The sequence below is a fragment of the Diadema antillarum genome, unplaced genomic scaffold, assembly GCF_040938485.1.
Source record: "Diadema antillarum isolate AM-2024a unplaced genomic scaffold, OU_Dant_1.0 scf00000167, whole genome shotgun sequence".
NCBI lineage: Eukaryota > Metazoa > Echinodermata > Echinoidea > Diadematoida > Diadematidae > Diadema > Diadema antillarum.
In genome coordinates, this window is record NW_027271056.1 from 3811721 (window position 1) to 3830557 (window position 18837).

Here is an 18837-nt window from a genome sequence, read left to right on the forward strand (position 1 = left end):
TGAGGTGAGGTTTTCAACTTCCCAAGTTTTTATAAATGTGTTTGGGTTAGATAATAAACTACTTTGTATATCATGAACACCATGACTTTGAATTGAAACTCATGCCAGGTTTTCCTTGTCATAATTCGAACTCACAAGAGGCTTGTTTCTGTGACAGCCATCACCTAAATCCAAATAATCTGTTAGCCGTTGGTAAATCACCTGTAGAGCAGCAGAAAACCACCATTTCAAATTTCCTTGCAATATATCGAAAGCTCAACCAAGAAACTTGTGTAGGTGATGCGATTTGCCAGGGTAATGAGTTGTTTTGAAGTACTTGCATTTTTAGATAATTTTGATTGTAGTACACACTATTCCTGAAGCGCCCTCACTGTGCAGGAGTGGGTAGATAGAACGTTATACTGTGATGATCAAATTGTGCCCTAGCAGGAGTGCTGAATTAAATGCAGTTATAACAAGCTGCATGCAATTTGAAAATCTAAAGTATTGAATGCTTTTACAGAATGGCAATATTAATAGCAGCCACATTCATGCAAATTAAATGAGGTGATAATACTGAGTCTCTCATTACCCTAACACCCAGTTGCAGCTAAATTTCCCATTTTGCTTTGCAACATGATCAATTAAAAAAAAACACCTAAAACAAAAACAAAATAAACCTTCTATCCTTCACATTAAATATTTGTTGTGTTGCAATAAACTGTTAAGTAAAAATGATAACTTCTGGGGTGCAGTGAAGGGTTGTCTGATACTCTGTAGTTCCAAAATTATAAACCAAAAAGCATGATTTTGTGATAGTTTTGTAGAAAGACTAATGGGAGAGTTGTTGAGAATATCATCACCTCAGCTTATTTTCATAACCATGTGTTTACTGCCAATATCACTTTTGTGAAAATATGTAGAATTTCAAATTTCTATGACTTTCTCATTTTAAGTCCGATCTCAATGAAACTTTTTTTTTTTAGATTGAATGCTGGCTTTTTCTGTAACTATTAAAAGTCCACTTGACATGGTGTGGTCATTATGGTGTTTTGATGACAGGAGAAATGAATATGTTTGGAGAGGGAGTCTTTATATGACTATAAAGAGAGGGGGAGAGCAAACAAGCATCTTTGAAATATTATAAAACTAAAAAAACAACAACCAGAAAACAAAAACAACAACATGCTATCATTGCATGCAATCTAATTACAATCATCAGTATGTGCAGATCTATCCATAATAGCAAGCAATTTGTTGTCTGTGGCACAACTTGTACACATCACTCTGTAATGACCTGCATGTAACAATCTCATTGTGGGACTGATGAACCTAACACATGGCACATAGGGAGGGCACATAATGGCACATCTACCAACAAATAATTACACTTTTCTTTCTTCTCAGGGGGCTGGGGGAAATCATTGCTATTTCTTGATGTGTATTGATGTAAGATGCAAAGTCTTTTCCAATGGTTGGATTTCACTGCCTACAAACTGTATTTGTCTAAGTGATTTTTGCAGTAAGTAATGTCCAGCCCCAAGTGTATTACCAGAGAATCAATGATGACAAAATATATTACGTCGAGAATACAGAGGGCATTTGTGATATTTTGTAATATGTGTGATGTTTGAAAGGTTGTCAAATTTTTACCAGAAGGGTAGCAGCCACACCATACACATAATTTACATTCCTCATAAGAACCTGCTATCTGTACAGTGTTGCTGAGTTCATGTCTTTCCAATAAATCAAGGTCCTGTTTCTCTTGTGCTAGATGTACTTCTCCCCAAGTCCCCTTTCTAATCACGCTGATTGGTTAGGATTACACAGGAAACATGAGCATTCTACCTCATGTCTTTGATGTGCGGCAAATGTACAAGGCATATCAAGTAGTATATCAGGTGCCTGGGAGCACAGGTTTAATGTCATAGCTGTCATGGGTGTATGCAAGGGGGGGTCGGAAGGGTCGTACGACCCCCCCAAATTTTCAAAAGGTCCACTTTTTGTAAAAGACATTTTTGTTTTTCAAGGGCTTTTTACCCTATCTATATACAACAGGAAAAAAAAAAGTGACCAGGTGGTATTCCAGCAAATTGTCAAAAACCTCGTAAATTCCGTAACTTAGTTTTAATCTGCCATACCTTATATCTAAGGCTTAGGCCTAAGCCGCACTGCCATGTTTACCGATTTTCCTGTCTCCCATCAGCAACTCATCGAATTGGTTGACTAGACTACACACTTACAGCTGGCCTACTATTACACGCACCTTACCCTATGACAACCGCCGCGTCCTGACAGCCGGGCGGCACAGCAACGCGCGGTTGCTTGCGCTCGCCTGCTCCTTACTTGCTTCTAGTTATAGGACACTGCAATTCAAAGAGGTTCTAGAATCCTTTCTTGCTACAGAGGCAAAGTTAGGCAGGATTGACTATCTGAAAATATTGTCAACTCTGGAATACTAGTATTGAATGGTCCGCAACACTTTTTACTATATACTCAAGAAGGTGTAGCTAGTCAGCAACTTTTTTAAGGCCTAAATGCAGTTTTCAACTTACCGATTCACAAACTTGTAAGTGACCAACACAGGTTTTATCACCAATTTTAACATAAATGGGGTTTTTAAGTATGCCTAAAAAGTCACTTTTGTATGCACCAAATGGCCCCATTTTAAGATATAGAATTCAAAAACTCCCTACCGTGGGAGGGGGGACACCCCCCTCCCACACCCTCCCCCCGCTCGGCCGCTCCGCTCCCTCGGCCTAGGTCGCATCGCTCCCTCGCGAAGATAAAGGTCCAAAAATCGTGATTACGACCCCCCCAGAAAAAATCCTGGATACACCCCTGGCTGTACATGGGGTGGTTTGTTTTTACTAGATCGTATGTGCACCTATGGGAAACTATTGCTTTTTTTTTAACATTCTTGTATTGAAAAGGTATGAGACCAAAAATGTTATCCCCTTGTGAAATGAAAGCACAGAACTGCCAACTAGCCAGTGTATTCTTATGATATTTGCTATGCAGCTGCTTTTTTTTTTCCTTCTTCGTCAAAATTAATGATATATGTTTTATGGCATTTTTTCCTGAACTTTTGTCTTATAACATATATGAAGTATCTATGCATTGCATTTTTCCATTTGTAAATGGAAATGTGAATTTTGCTCTCAAAATGTCTCTTACTGTGCATCTGTATGTTTTGTACATACATGTAGCTTGGCAGCCCTGTAAATGCTAAATTGTTTTGTGTTCACAGCAGCTTCATTTGACAATTTCCACTTTTTTGTGTGTGAATCACAAAGTGGACTTACCCTTTTTTCTCTGTCCGTAACTACTTTCAGGTGATACTTGATTTTCAAACCCAAAGTATTACAAAATTGTAAGTGATGAGTGGAATCAAGCCACCATATCTGTTTTTTTATGTCTATTAAATACTCACAACAGATAACAGTAGGTGGAGCATCGGAAGTGGCGAAGTCTCTCCACAATGTGAACGACAACTTTGTCGGCTGCCTGCAGTTGGTGAGAATCAGCAACACGGCCGACCCCAGCCAGCTCGGCATCGCGCTGGACATCATCAACGTGGTCATCGTCGGAGGTAGGACAGCTTTCTCGGCCGTTGGCAGCGTCATGGAGGGCTGCAGCAGCTCTAGCATGACAACGGTGACCTTCCCGACGGTCGAGTCTTATCTGAAGTGGACTGTCCAGGGCTCCTTCAACAACTTTACGTAAGTCTTGGTCAGACTTGTACATTCCTCCTTACGAGGCATTGGAATGAAACATTGCGTAAAATTGCATCATTTACACCGTCATGAGGAGCAAAAATTCTTCCCTCCATATGTTAGGCATTTAAACCGACGTGTACTTTACCGAATGTCTAAATGTACAGACCTCCTGTTTTCAAAGACAGCTATGAAGCGGATTTCCATTAGAATTCGTTGAGCACTGTGTCTAAAGACAGCACATCGTTTTTGTTGTTGTGGTGGTGGTTTTAAAATTCAGACCTGACTGTATCATACAGTCAAGGTTCTTCAAGTTAATGGTATATCAGCTTTAGCCTGGGAACATGGTCACATTAATCATTTGTGTGTTTGTCAATGTTGTTCTAGAGTGATAACAACTGCATTAAACAACTCATTTCAACCGTTATTATCTCATTTCATAAGTTTTTATCTTCTTGTTCTTGTGTGCTTGTGTCTATTTTTTGCATGTTAATTGCAGTTGTTATGCATTGTTACAGAAAGCAATTTCATTAAAAGACACAACTATATCTTTGATGTTTGTCTATTTCTTTTAAAACAAGTATTACATGAGCAACTAGTTAGATCTGGCACTTGCATCAGAAGATGTTCAGTAGAAGTCGAGGCTCTAATGTATGCTTTGTATATATAAGATTCTGATTAGGGGGTACTTGAGTCGCTTGACGCCCACTTAAATTGCAATCTCATCACACGCCTGTCATTACAGTGTTTCTCTCCGATGGCTTTTGTGTGTAGTGAAACCCAAACAGGGATGATGTTATCTGTGTTGCATGAGAAGCAGATGGTGTAATTAGTTGGCAGAAAAACTAGAAGACAAAGGTTGTGATGAGACAAATATCTGTTTATCATGCCTTTGTATGTCTATCTATCTATCTATCTATCTATCTATCTATCTATCTATCTATATATCTACCTATCTATCTATCTATCTATCTATCTATCTATCTATCGAGATAAATCTATATCTATCTATGTCTATCTTGAGAATTATCATTCTATCTATCTCTGTATCTATCTTTCTATTCATCTATCTGTCTGTCTATCTGTCTTTGTGCCTATCTATCTACATGTGTATCTATCTATCTATCTATCCATCCATCCATCCATCCATCTATCTATCTATCTATCTATCTATCTATCTATCTATCTATCTATCTATCTAGATCTGTATATATCTATATATGTCTATCTTTAGATCTATCATCTGTTATGCATACATGCACTGTAAATCACTGTGACATTTCAAATGTTCACCTTTTGGAACAATGCATTGTATTTCTGCTTGAGCAGTGACATTTCATTTTGCCTTCCATTTTCTCATTAGTCCAGCAGTGTTTGTAGCTGCTATACTGTCTCTTACTCTGCCATCAGGAGCGAAAGTGTTGACAAAAGCGGCTATTTGTGGCAAGAGTTCCGTGTTCACACATTACCTGGTCATTATGCTCACCTTAATTGCTATAAAATGACAGTCATCAAAGCGGAGCATGTTATCATGTTGTCATTTCATTGCCTTGATTATACTCACGGTTAGTCATATCCACTACATTTGACAGTTAGAGTTACAGTTGAGCAGGTATATAAATAGATTGATAAAAAAGAAGCCGGAAATGTTTTCTTTGTAGGCCTTTATACAACACCTATTTAGAATGTAGCTATCCGATTGGTCGATTGCCCATCACGTGACATTTAGGGAAACGTTCTATTGCACGCTCTGGCTGTCTCAGCCGTGCAATTTTGGTTCGACCAAAATGTTCAATTGCACGCGCTCTGATGTCACAATAAACAAACATGTGCCGCGCGCATTCAACAATTACAAGTTCGCTTACAAGCGCATACTTTTGTGACTCATTTTGTAAACAATTTCGTTTCGCATGTCATATGTACGTATGTACGTGTACGTACACTGCGACCGTGAGGCTACTCATTCGTCTTTCACGGAAAATGGTTGCCATTTTTGTGCTATATTCAAGAATCTGAGAGTACCATATCTGTTGACGTTCGAGGTGTTGTATAAAACTAATAGTGTATGGTCTTTATTCGTGCATTGGAACCAGATTTCGCACTCGGTGAAGATGAGGCGCACTATTCAAATCGGCTTCACCTCGTTGAATAGAGCGCCTTCATCTTTCACCTCATGCGAAATCTTGTACCATTGCACTCGTGACCATTCACTATTTGTATAGTATAGTTAATCAAAAGTAGACATGGGGTCGTATATAAGTTTCATCCTTATCTGTGCCTTTAGATGGGCCTTAAAAGTGATTTATCATTGTTGAATTCTGCCATCCTTTCTCACTCTCACTCTTTCTGTTTCTCCTTCACTACACTTACGATTCTACCAAGATAGGGGTGAATGTGGCTCATTTTCTTCCTTCCTCTGATTTTTCCAGAATTCATTTGAGATTCCGGACGTTCGACGACAACTCATTGATTCTCTACAATGCCATGGCCAATGGTGGGTTCATCGCCCTGGGACTCCGTGATTCTGTGTTCATCGTTTCCATCAAGACCAGTGGTAATGGACAGGCCAGTGACATCCCCACAGGTGAGAGTGACCACTGACCGCCAACTGGGATCTATAAGACACAATGTCAAGGGGTAGTCTCTGATTGATATTTATGGTGAAATTCATTCATTCATTCAATTATATTTCACATCCCTTAAAAGATATACATAGACATGTACATCAAAGACATACACACAATAGCAAAATACAAATGGCACCAAGGCATGTTTCTCCAAGTGAGGAAAAGGAAAACAGTAAAAATGCGCTGGATACGGGAAAGGACCTTGACTTATCAAAAGGTCGACCCTATGGACTTCACCGTACAAATTCACATCATGCAGTTTGTGCAACAAGACAGAATGAAAGTATTAATATGGCGAGGATCAAATAGGAAAAATGAAGTACCGGTTATAACAAAGTTTAGCTAATAGTAAATGAACAAAAATTGTGATAATAACAAAAGTTGCTCTCTGTCTCTGGTGTCTCCTATATCATGTGTATGGTAGCTACATTTGTTAATGTGGGAGTGTCAGCATTTTCATATTTCACTTGTTTTTAGCCTAGTTGTAGCATATTAGAAAATGATGGGTATTACTATGTGCTTCATGTACATGGGGGTGGGGAAATCTGTACATTCAGTGTAATGTCTGGGTATCAGATAATGTGTGGCTGTGGTGGAAAGAAAAGAAAGACTATAATTACTTCAAAGTCCGTTGATGATGTTACGTGCCAGAATGGATCGTAACATTACAGTTTGGAGAATATCCTTAAAATGCATGTAAGCTGTGCATCTTCAAGAAATTCTTTTTTTTTATGACTGCATGAAATCTGCCTTGTATAAATTCAGATAAAATATTAAAGGTGCAGTTTACCTTTAGGAGCAGTGATCTAAAAAATGTTCGAGATATCACATTTGATGCATATGTGTAGGTCAGTTGTATCACAAAACGTCCTACAATTTTGCAATATAGCCTAAAATACAAGGAGATATCACTTTTTCGCAATAGACAGTCTAGTCTTAAAATGTTTTTGTTATAACTATTGCTCACATTTTGTATATTTAACAATACTTAACATTAATTATACTGATTCAAATTTTTACACTGGTTGATTCTATCCTAACTCACATTTTAGAACTATTTTGAAGCACTAAAGCTGGGTTTTTGTGTCATCTTCAAATGGTATATTATGCCTTTAAAGGCAGACAAACTGAGAAATTCCTTGTCTACTGCCAATGCCAAGCCTGACTTCATCAGCTTGTTTAGTTATTGAAATTATCATTGGTAGAAATAAGGTTATGCTGTCCACATATTCCGTTGTTGCTTATTCCATCCTATACCTCTCTCTCTTGTTGCAGTACTTGGTTTGAATGATGGTCTGTGGCACAAAGTACGGGTGGAGGTAGCCAATGGCCAGTTGATTGTCACAGTGGACGGCGTTGACCGTCGCAGTTCACAAGACACCAGCTTTGTCTCTACCACGTCGGAATTCTACATCGGAGGAAGCAGTGAGTACAGTCCCTTGTGTTTGATTCTCATTTACACTTCCAGGGTTTCTGATGTTGTTTAACATTGAGGAGTACAGATAAGTGATAATAATAATAATAATAATAATAATAACAATACAGTGCTTATATAGCACATATCACTACTGTGGTGTCTCTATGCGCTTTAAGGGAGTGGGATGAAAATGGAAAAAAAGAGGTGTACTGTACAATGTATGTACCATAGATGCAAACCAAAACTACTTCATAATACTTTTTAAACAGAAATGTCTTGAGAAGTTTTGAACTTTAAAACTGTGGAAGCTTCCTTATTATAACATGGAACAGTGTTCTGCAGTGTGGGAGCAGAATGAGCAAAAGATCGCTCACCATAAAACTTAGTTATGGTGACAGGACATTTGAGAAGATTTTTCTGAGCCTATCTGAGATTACGAGAGGGAGCGTACCTTACCAAGGACTCACTGAGATATTCTGGTGCCATTGAATGCTGGCACTTATAAGTCACTAACAGTATACTATCTTGAATACTTGAAGTGACTGAATGCCTTTCTTGCTGGACAGTAGGTAAAATGACAAGACTTTTCTCTCATGATATAATTTATGCTTGTGTGAACTGATCTAGATATAACCTGACCCTTCATATCCACTTGTCCACTAAGATGTCTTTGTTGGTTTTTTTTTTTCTTTCTTTACACATTGTAAGTCATCATGATTTTTGTTTGTTAATACAGTCAAACCTGTCTGTAGCGACCACCATCTGTAGCGGTGACCTACCATATGCGACCACTAAACACAATTCCCCCCAAGAGAAAAGCCATGTAAAACAACCCTGTCTATAGCGGCCACCTGTCTACAATGGCCCCTTTTTTCATCTCCCTTGGGGTGGCTATAGACAGGTTTGACAGTAATACAGACTTTGTGGTATTAGGGACACAAAAAACTTTGCTATACATATTCTGAGAAGTAAAATACCATACAGAAAATATTTGTGATAATTATAGTGATGATTTACAGCATGCGAAGAAATCCGAATTACAAGGAAAAGATGATGGAGGCAGCAGCTAAAAGAATTGCTGTTGCTTTTATAAATGCTGTTGTGCTGTGTTATTTAATCATGTTAATTCTTTCATTCAGCCATTCCGGATATACACGAACCCTACCTGGAGGGATTTAGAGGCTGCATCAGCGAAATCCACCTGCAGAACGTCGCGGTCGACATCACAAGCCTGGAGACCGGCTCTCTACCGGCGGGAGTCGTCATGGAAGGATTGCAAGTGGACACCTGTGCACTCTTTGATTGGTACGTGATGACTGATTGGTGGATTGATGACGAATAGGGGGAATGACACATTAAATGCACATAGTTACCCATATATGCCCGTATCTTCAGAATGCTCTCACATGACACATGATATGTAGATGTGTACAGATTCAGATTCAGATTCAAGTTTATTGTCATGCACAAAATGAAATATAAAGGCATAAATTTTACATTCTGGTAGTTTTGGTTACAACTCAAAAAAAGAAAGAAAAAAAAAGAAAAGAAAATATATATAAACCATAACAATCTCTTCATAAAAATATAATTGCACTAGTTCACTTACATGATTATACATGTAATGCATGACACAATTTATACAAAATGACAAATACATATCGTCGCTGGGGCGACAAGTCCTCGTATCTACAAAATGTCAAATGTTCAGGAGAGCCAAAAAACATGGCGGCCAAAGCACTATAGCGAATGGGATAGCCTCTACTTTGACATGCCATGGCGGCTTCATTTTTGGAGTAAGACAGTTGGGATTTGGACAGGACATCACTTAACCCATTATTTGACCATTAATCCATAAAGGTCATTTTCACCAAAATTTCAGACACAAGGTCTTGTCATCCCAGCGACGATGTACTTGTATATACAAATATGTTTCCAGACAAACCATAATTGACAGCTTTAATAAGGAAGGGAAAAGAGTGAAGGAAAGAGAGAAATAAGGAGAAGGAGGTGAAAAAGGAAGAAGAAAAAAGAGAGAAGGGGAGGTAATTGGGATCGGACAGTATACCAAGGCCCCACATCAGGGCAATTCCTCTGACTCCACCTCCCCATATTTCCCTGTTCTTTTGCGCCGGCACAAAAAGACACCTGAAGCAATAAGACAATTTTCACTGTCCCGTACTGTAGGCACACTAGGTTGCTGTACTTGCAATAGGCAGGGCTCAACATTAATGGTGGCCTGTCGGCTGTGGGCCACTAAAAATTGATCTCTAGCCACCAAATAAAACAAAAAAGTTATCCTTTGGTGGCCCGATTGGGCAACTGATATTCTAAATGGGTTGTTATGTTTTCTTTTGTTTTAGGACAATACATTTTTTTTTTTTTTTGGGGGGGGGGGGAGGTGGGGGCACCAAAATTGAACATAAGATTTTAGTGGCCTAAACAGGCCACCAGAGAAGATACTTAGGTGTCAAGGCCTGCTAAAGGTTATGTGTTTTTATCACAAGTACATCTACAAGAAGATCCATCACTGAGTCTCTTATCAGAATGAAGACATTGGTTAAGATGATGCAGTGCTAACTGTTTCTACCCCATGACTTTAATCATTTGCACTGTAACACAGGTTAATGAAGGAAAGAAAACTGCCTGACCTTGAAGAGTAGATTGCATCCAAAAGCAAGCTTTTCTCATGGTGTGAAAGAAAAAGCTGCACACTGTGATGGCAAATACTGCAGTATGGGGGTAACCATGTAAAACAGTGCCCTTGCTAAGTTCTGCACTCTGTCTAATGGCATAGTGAAATAGTAGAGACGTATGTGACTGCTCCAAGGTAGGCAGAACAGTTTCTACTGCATTATGTGGGGCAAAGGTACTTCCTATCTCCCCCCCCCCCCCACCCTTTTGCCCTAAATTGTTGCTGTTGCCCGTTCTCTATATTACATTTGTCATCATTCATTAACCTTTTGTCATGCTTACTGTAATTTTGAAAGGTGTATGGTATTTATCCCATTATATGCATCTTCTTACAAGTGTGTGCTTTTTCTAGGGAGACAACTTCTCTCTGTTATGTGCAGCCTGTGGACACCTTTGACCATATGTGGCCTGAAGTCATTAATTTTGAAAACATCTTAAAAAACAATTTAAACATGTAGCTAGATACATGATCCATTGGTTACCTACAATGTGCATTGTAAAGGGCTCAAACATGCCTCACATGGTAGGATCGTCCACGTTTGAATTTTCATCCTGTGATTCAGTTGATCCCCTGCTCTCTGGAGCCCAGGAAGAATGGGGGGAAAGCCTCCGTCGGGTCACAGGTGGTATTCTCGGATTAGCAGGATTCTGTCGACACAGGATGTGAATTTGGGCATTAAAGTGGATCATCCAGCCAGTCTGGGACCAAGAGGGATTAAATCATGGATAATCTACTCAGATGATTCATGACATGACTAAATTTAGATGATGTACTGGGGACTGTTAGGAGACAAGCTTTTGATATTTCACTGATCTGAGCCCCAAAGACAGAGTTACTTGAAGAGTAGGTCAAGATGCAGAAGCTATTGGTGTATGACAACTTATTCAAAATCAGACAAGGTATTGAAAAAATTATTCTGATTCCTGATGTCAGTAAATTACTGCCTGTAATGTTGTAGGGCATTTATAAATAACTGTTATTATGTTGGTATGGAACATTATGTGCTGTGCTATTTATCAAATTTATTCAGAAAGATATGAAAAACTTTGATTTTAAGAGTCTTTATTTCACCCCTCCCCTCTCCCCTCCTCGAGAATATGTTCCCTAAGATTGCCAGGGATATCAGTCATATTTCTGTTGAGTAGAGTTATGAGCAAGGCAATCTGTTATGCTTTTTAAGTCAAATATTACAGAAGAGGTTTTAATGAACAAAGTGATATCAAAACCACATGACCGAAGTCTTGTGACCAAGATAACTCTTTGGCAGAAAATTAGTGAGGCCTCGTTACATGACTTTTGACATTCACACTCCCTGGTGACCAAAAATCATGCAGTATCCTTTGCGTATGTTAGATTTTACATATATATCTGTGTAATTTGCAACTTTTGCTGAACTGCATTCATTCGATTTCATTTTTTTTTTTCACTCTCCTGAAGTATATTATTACAATCTTTAGACAGATTCAGCAGGAAGTAGTGAATTTACTCTGTTATTTTTAGTGCTCATTTGTTCTGGTCTGTCAATGTCATGACATCTAGGTGCAGCCCAAATCCCTGTGAGCACGGTGGAGCGTGTTCGTCCGACTGGGACACATTTGTGTGTGATTGCACTGGGACTGGCTATGACGGAGATGTTTGCCATTCAAGTAAGATGTCAGAGCAACGTGTAATGTCCTAGCCGCTGTCTTGGGCACATAATTCATTTTATGCCAATGAAGGATAACGAACAATGTTTTCTAAGCATATGGCTAAGCAAGGATGGTATCAATATTAAATACAAACTAAAAAGTATCTCTTGTAATTTTAGAACATCAATTCAGCTAAGAAAACAAATGATTTTTCTTGCTGAGTATTGAACAATCATTGATAGTGTGAATTATTGTTAAGGTGGACTTTGTTGTAGTAGCTTTTGATATTAATGATTATTATCGTCATGTCTTTTATTTTTCAGTTTCTATTACCGTTCAAGTCGTAGATAGAGGAGTTGATTTCTCTTTCTTCTTTGCTACATCTGCTTTTAGTATGAAAAGAAGCTCATAGTGATCAAAATTTTAGAAATAGTAGTGGTATTAGTACCAGTACCAGTACAGTGACCCCACTGGAGGGAACATGGAAACAGTTTTTTTTTTCTCATGCTCAAACAAGGCTCCCATTATAGCAGTGAGCACTGTAATTTCTACTAGCAATGACTGTTACAAGAACAAGAACATGAATGATATGTATGATTACCACTGCTCAGAAAGTTACACTGATGATATAGAAGGTCACTGTGGAAATGATGAAAAAAACAAAAAGAAATAAGAAGAACACATGTTTATTTCTAATTTCAGCGGATTATGATCACCTTTGTGAGCACATTGGACTGGTGGGAGAGCACGTAGTGGACGTTGATGGCAGTGGACCTCTTGACCCATTCACAGTGACCTGCAGTATTGATGGTGAGGGTGTGATCGGTCTGACCTTACAAATTATTCACTCGCTGGACCTCAAAGTGTTGCATTTATCCACACACATCATGTTGACCTTTCATTTTCTTGTAGATAAGTTTCATTTTGATGGTCCTTTGAGAATGGAAGTTGTGCTGTGAAATTTCTGTGTGGTCATGCCAAGCTGTGTACAGTAGTATACATAATACACATTGTATTATGCAAGTTTCAGCTTAACTCCAATGTATGCTTCTTACCTGTTTTACTGCAAGTGATCTTGGTAGAATTGAGTGAACTATTAGCCTTTTTTTGTATCATTATACTCACATCCAAATTGTGTAGACAATATTTTGATGCAGATTAGGTCGTTACAAAGGGAAATGTGAAACTTGTCAAAATAGTTTAGATTTATCAGATTAATACATTTGTTTCTGACTAGTGAAAGTTTATCATCAGAAAGTGACAAGTTGCAATGCACACTAGGACAAAAGTATTTCTTTGAGAGTGTAGATTGCTCACATTGATCATGAAAAATGCAAGTAGATCACAAGTCACAGTAAGTTACTGGAATCAACGTGCATATTTGTCAATTTGATGTTTATTTGAAGGTTCAGAAACTTGAGATCAAAGCAGTAGGATTTGTTAATTGTCATAAAATATGGAGGGGGGGGGGGAGAAGAGAATAAAAAAAGAAAAAAAAAGAACTACTACCTGGACATATGAATTTGTATTCATGGAGACAGAATTGTGATAAATGGGGCATGGCATGACATGTGCCCTAGCGAGATGACTGTAGCAGGTGGACTGAAGGAGAGTAACAAATCAACCATGTTGTATTAGGTATTGATTGAATCCAGAGACCTTGAAATGTAATTACTCCCTGCCTGAATAGACGTCCCTAATGTGCCATTCCGTATCCCAGAATGCTGTGCACATATCTATGAGAGATAAGCCGACTAAGTCTGATTTACCAATCAAATTTGGCTGTGTTTAATCTAATTAGGTGAAAATCCTATAAGTGCCCAATTATCGATTTTAAGTAGAGCCTGATTACCTCGCCAAGTAGAGTATTGTAATTCTCTATCTCCATTTCTGGTTTTGCTGTATATGACAGTCTTTAAAGTATCTAGCTTTTATTTTATTTTACATTAATAAGGCTGTTCCTGGAAAACCATTATCTCATTCTATTCTTGAGGATGATTAATATGCAACTGGGTTGATGACTTGTTTATTTTCTAACACAGTTAAGATGAGACTGAATAATGATAAATAAAAGATGATAATGACATAATGACAGTGATGATAGTAATGATACTGAAAAATGTGATGATGATGATGATGATGGTGATGATGATAATAATGACAATGATAATGATAATAATGATGATAATAATAATAATAATAATAATAATAATAATAATAATAATAATAATAATAATAATGATAATAATAATAATGATGATAGGAAGAAGAAGAAAAGAAAAAAAGATAAGAAGGAGGAAGAGGAGTATTAGAAGGAGAAGACAGAAGAAAAGAATAATAATGATGATAAGAATTAACATGATTTCCCATGTGACGAGATATGTAATGTAGAGGGAGTGCCTGGGTAGAATAGACGAGGCGCTGAACTTGAGAACAGGAGAGGATGTCTTTCATACCGTAAAAGTGGATATTTTCGCACAACTAATTTTTCGTGCTTGGTCGAGTAAAAAGAGTTTTGCCTGTCTTTAGTCCTGCAGAACCAAGACAGTAACTACTAGAACATATGGCAAGCAAAAATATTCACATGCTTTTATTTTTGCTCTAGAGTGTGGTTGCGGGAAGTGCACAAAAATTTCAGCACCACCAAAATTTGCACTTTTATAGTACCCTTTTAGCTGCATTCCATCCATGGACAAGCTATGTTTAACCCACAATGTCCCTCTTGACTTTGGTGAAAAAAAAATACTATGGAGTACTGTTAAGACCCCATTAAGAGTAGTGCCAACACTGATGACGCTATCCCAATATCACATTCATGAATTGAAATCAAAAGGACAAATACATAGTTGCCATTTTTGTGACCCTTTGCTTCAGTGACCACTGGCTACCACTGGACAGAGGTCAGTCATGACACGGAGACCACAATGGACGTGCCTTCTGGCCATGAGGCACCGGGGTCTTTCAGTCGAGAGATTGGATACGAGGCTTCGCTGGACCAGATGCAAGCCCTGATTGAGAGCTCGGAAGCTTGCACTCAGTTCATCCAGTACCAGTGTACCAACAGCAGGCTCCTGAACTCGCCAAGTGAGAAACACTGTCATATTAGTTTTCACTATATCTCAATCTTTTTCATAAACTCAGCTTTGTAATGAATATCAGCTTTGTGTAGAATCTCCTGAATTCACATAGTGAGAAACAGTGCCCGTTTGCATGGGGGGGGGGGGGGGGGCACTCGGCTAGTCACCAAATTATTACAATTGTTTTTGTTGCATCACATATTTTTTTCTGAATATCAGCTTTATAATGAATATGAGTTTTGTGCTGAATTTGAGCTTTATGTCTAATGTTAGCTTTATGTCAAATCTCAGAGCACATTTTGCATTTCGAGAATGACAAGGCATTTTTTTATCGCTTCACTTTGATTGATTGATAATTGACAGATTCACTGTGCTAAATAGAGATATGAGATGAGTAATATTTTTTTGTGAAGTTCAAAAGAACACGCACAAATGCTTTGAAGATTTAGCCATATTGGCGTTAACCAAAGATGACAATGATTATCTATCATTGTTCCCTTATTGTAAAAATCAAATTTAGAAATGACCAAAACAGATAGGAGCAATATACTGCTGATCTTTTTTCAACAATTTTTTCCCATTTTGCTGTATAGCTGAGAAGTTGTAGGCATACTGTCGATCACAGCGAGATTTACATGTCGGACAAGTATTTTGTTGCTACATATTACTCAGTTTGTCAGGGCATTATAAACATACATCACGGGCTTAAACACACACAGCCAATATGATGCCTACATTGTGTGACTGTCTCGCTGTCTTTTAGGCACCTTTCTATATCTCCTGTTAATGAAGTAGTGTATAAAGAATGATGCCCCGTACTTGTATCCATAGAAGAAGTGAGAGGAGTTTACACCATTTTCGTCATGGTATGTGATTTTTCCACCCAGGTGGTCCTGCGTACGGTTGGTGGGTGAGCAGACATGACCAGATGATGACGAACTGGGGTGGGGCAGCAACGGGAACCGGAAGGGTGAGTTCTTCCTCCAGGGTGGGGCTCCTAGACCCACTAGATACTAGTCGTATGATGATATTTATTTTAATGCAATTTCTGTGACTGAACTTTGTTATGTTGACATAATTTCTGCTCAGTATCTCTGCAAAAAAAACAAAAACAAAAACAAAAAACAAAACAAAACAAAACAAGACAAAACAAAACAAAACCAAATCCAATATTTCTTGTAAAAGTTTGATAATCTAACCAAGTTCAAGAAATTTGGGCTATGCATTGGTATAACAAAAGTTGAATTGTAATTCCTTTAATCTTTCGGCTTGCCAATCACATGTGTACTTTTATTCTACCCCTTGAAGCTATCATGACAGAATTAGCAAGTTGGCTTTTCCTTTCTTGAATAGACATTATGAATGTTCGTGTTTTTTTTTTTTTATTTATTTATTTTTTTTTCAGTTCAATTCGTTTATTCATTTCTACGATAAAAAACAAACAAACATGCAATGCATACATACATAAATACAAAGCATACAATAATGGATTAGAATGTATAACACAATAAATATAACAAATTAACAGAATAACGCACTTAAGATATTTAACTTAGGAATACAGCCTTTGGTTAACTAAAATGTGAAATGAAAAAAGAGAACTTGGAGGAAAGCTTCAGAAGCCTTGTGAGGAAATAAGTTCTCTTAAACCTTCTAATGAGGTATTTTACTGGCATATGTTACAAGTCAGATTAATGAGGAAACACACAAAAACACACACATGCGCACACACACAAAGAATACATTTAAGGTATATAGATACAAAATAAGAGAGATCAACTTTTCATAAATGATTCAATAATTCAATAATAGTGACCTTTTGAGGGACTTTTTAAACAATCTTAATGTTTGACATGACTTAATGTTATTTGGTAATGAGTTCCAGATGACAGGAAAGCTAAATCTGACAGATCTTTGAATAAAAGTGGAGTTAACTTTAAACAAATGAAAATCATGACTTTTGCGGGTCTCATAATGATGAATATTGCTATTGACATTAAACATTTGCATTATGTGCACTGGTAGCAAGTTTTTGAAATAAAAAAAGCCGAGTATTGCAGTATGGTAGGAATATAAATCTTGAATTTGTAATATGTTCAGTTGTTTAAACAGTGGCGTAGAATGAGAACGATAATGACTCCCTGTGCAAATACGTACAGCCTTCTTTTGGAGTTTCAAAATGGAATTTAACTTGTACTGATTGCTGTTGCCCCAGACTGGTAGACAATATGACAGATAAGGTAATATCAACGAATTATACAAAATAAAGAGAACAGATCGGGGTAAGCAATTTTTTAGTTTGTATAAAATACCAACACTCTTCGAAACCTTATTTTTCACATAATAAAAATGCTCATTCCATTGTAAATGTTTATCAATTTGAATACCAAGAAAATTTACATAATGACATTTCTTTAATAACTTAGAATCAATAGTTAAAACAATATCATCTAATACATCACAAATATTACTACATCTATTTTGAAATGGAACAAATTATGTTTTGTCATTATTCACAAATAACTTATTAACTTTAAACCATTTTATGACTTTACCCAATTCATATTCAACATTTTCTTTTAAATTCCTTACATCAGATTGGGTATAGAATAAGGTGGTGTCATCAGCATACAAAACAAATTCCATTTTTTGGGAGGATTTTGTTATGTCATTGATATACAATAAAAATAAAAGGGGACCCAAAATAGAACCTTGGGGCACACCGTACTTAATTTGACTTTGATTTGAAGAGTGATTAGCAAAGAATGTATATTGGGAACGCTTGTTTAAATAACTAGTAAACCACTTAAGAGCTGTACCACGAATCCCATAATGCTTCAATTTGTAAAGTAAAATTTTATGATCAACCATGTCGAAAGCTTTGGACAAATCCATAAATATTCCTAAACCAAAATTATTCTTATCAATTGCTCATATGATTTTATCCTGTAAATCTATTAATGCATGGGAAGTGGAATGATTTCGTCTAAATCCGTACTGACTTTTTGATAATATGTGATGCGCTCCGTCGGAATGAGTCAAAAGTCGCAAAAATTGAAATCGTAGTTATGCCTATATATGAATTTACAGACTCTAAGCTTTACACTGATATGCAATACAACTCATTTCGACATCCCTATAGATCATAAAAACGAATATTAACTACGTTTATGATGTCCGTCCATTTTCTAAATAACGGAGAAAATCGCTCTCAAAGTTCAGGCTATGTTCAAGCTCACACCCTGTTTCTTTCACGGGACGAAACAATACAACAGTCCTGCTTAGCGACGGCGTTTATGCTCCATCGCTCGCACTACCGTATAAGGCGATAGCTTTGGTATGTAAGATAATTAACCAATCGCAGGACAGGTCTGTCATTAACGATTGTGACCAATACGGCAGCCCGAATGTAAACTTCGGCGCGTTTGTGTCCGCGCGTGCCGCTGCCGCCGCATGAATGAGTCGGTATGCGTTGTGTGTCGGCTGCGTTGTGGTTTGCCGCACATTTTTAACTCACAAACAATAGGAAACAGTAGAAAGAAAAAAAAGGCACGCAATGCGTCTTACGAGAAGCGTCTTTTAGCGAGGGCGTTCATCGCTTCCATTCTCCTCCCATGTTGTTGTCAATGGAAACTAAAGAGGATGCGTTTAGCAAGTACCAATACCTAAATAGAACCTGAGAACCTATTGTAGGCGGG

General features: G+C 37.6%; 1 protein-coding gene across 1 annotated transcript in view; it reads left to right on the forward strand.

Annotated features, from left to right (window-relative positions):
* The window catches only part of LOC139722579 (neurexin-4-like), a 101175-nt gene that overhangs the window by 65415 nt on the left and 16923 nt on the right, over positions 1-18837 (forward strand). Inside the window, exons 7-14 of the mRNA XM_071633870.1 lie at positions 3418-3701; positions 6125-6279; positions 7598-7747; positions 8879-9044; positions 11974-12080; positions 12765-12872; positions 14937-15146; positions 16027-16109. Coding sequence (XP_071489971.1) covers positions 3418-3701; positions 6125-6279; positions 7598-7747; positions 8879-9044; positions 11974-12080; positions 12765-12872; positions 14937-15146; positions 16027-16109 — 1263 coding nt within the window. The remainder of the gene's footprint in view (positions 1-3417; positions 3702-6124; positions 6280-7597; positions 7748-8878; positions 9045-11973; positions 12081-12764; positions 12873-14936; positions 15147-16026; positions 16110-18837) is intronic.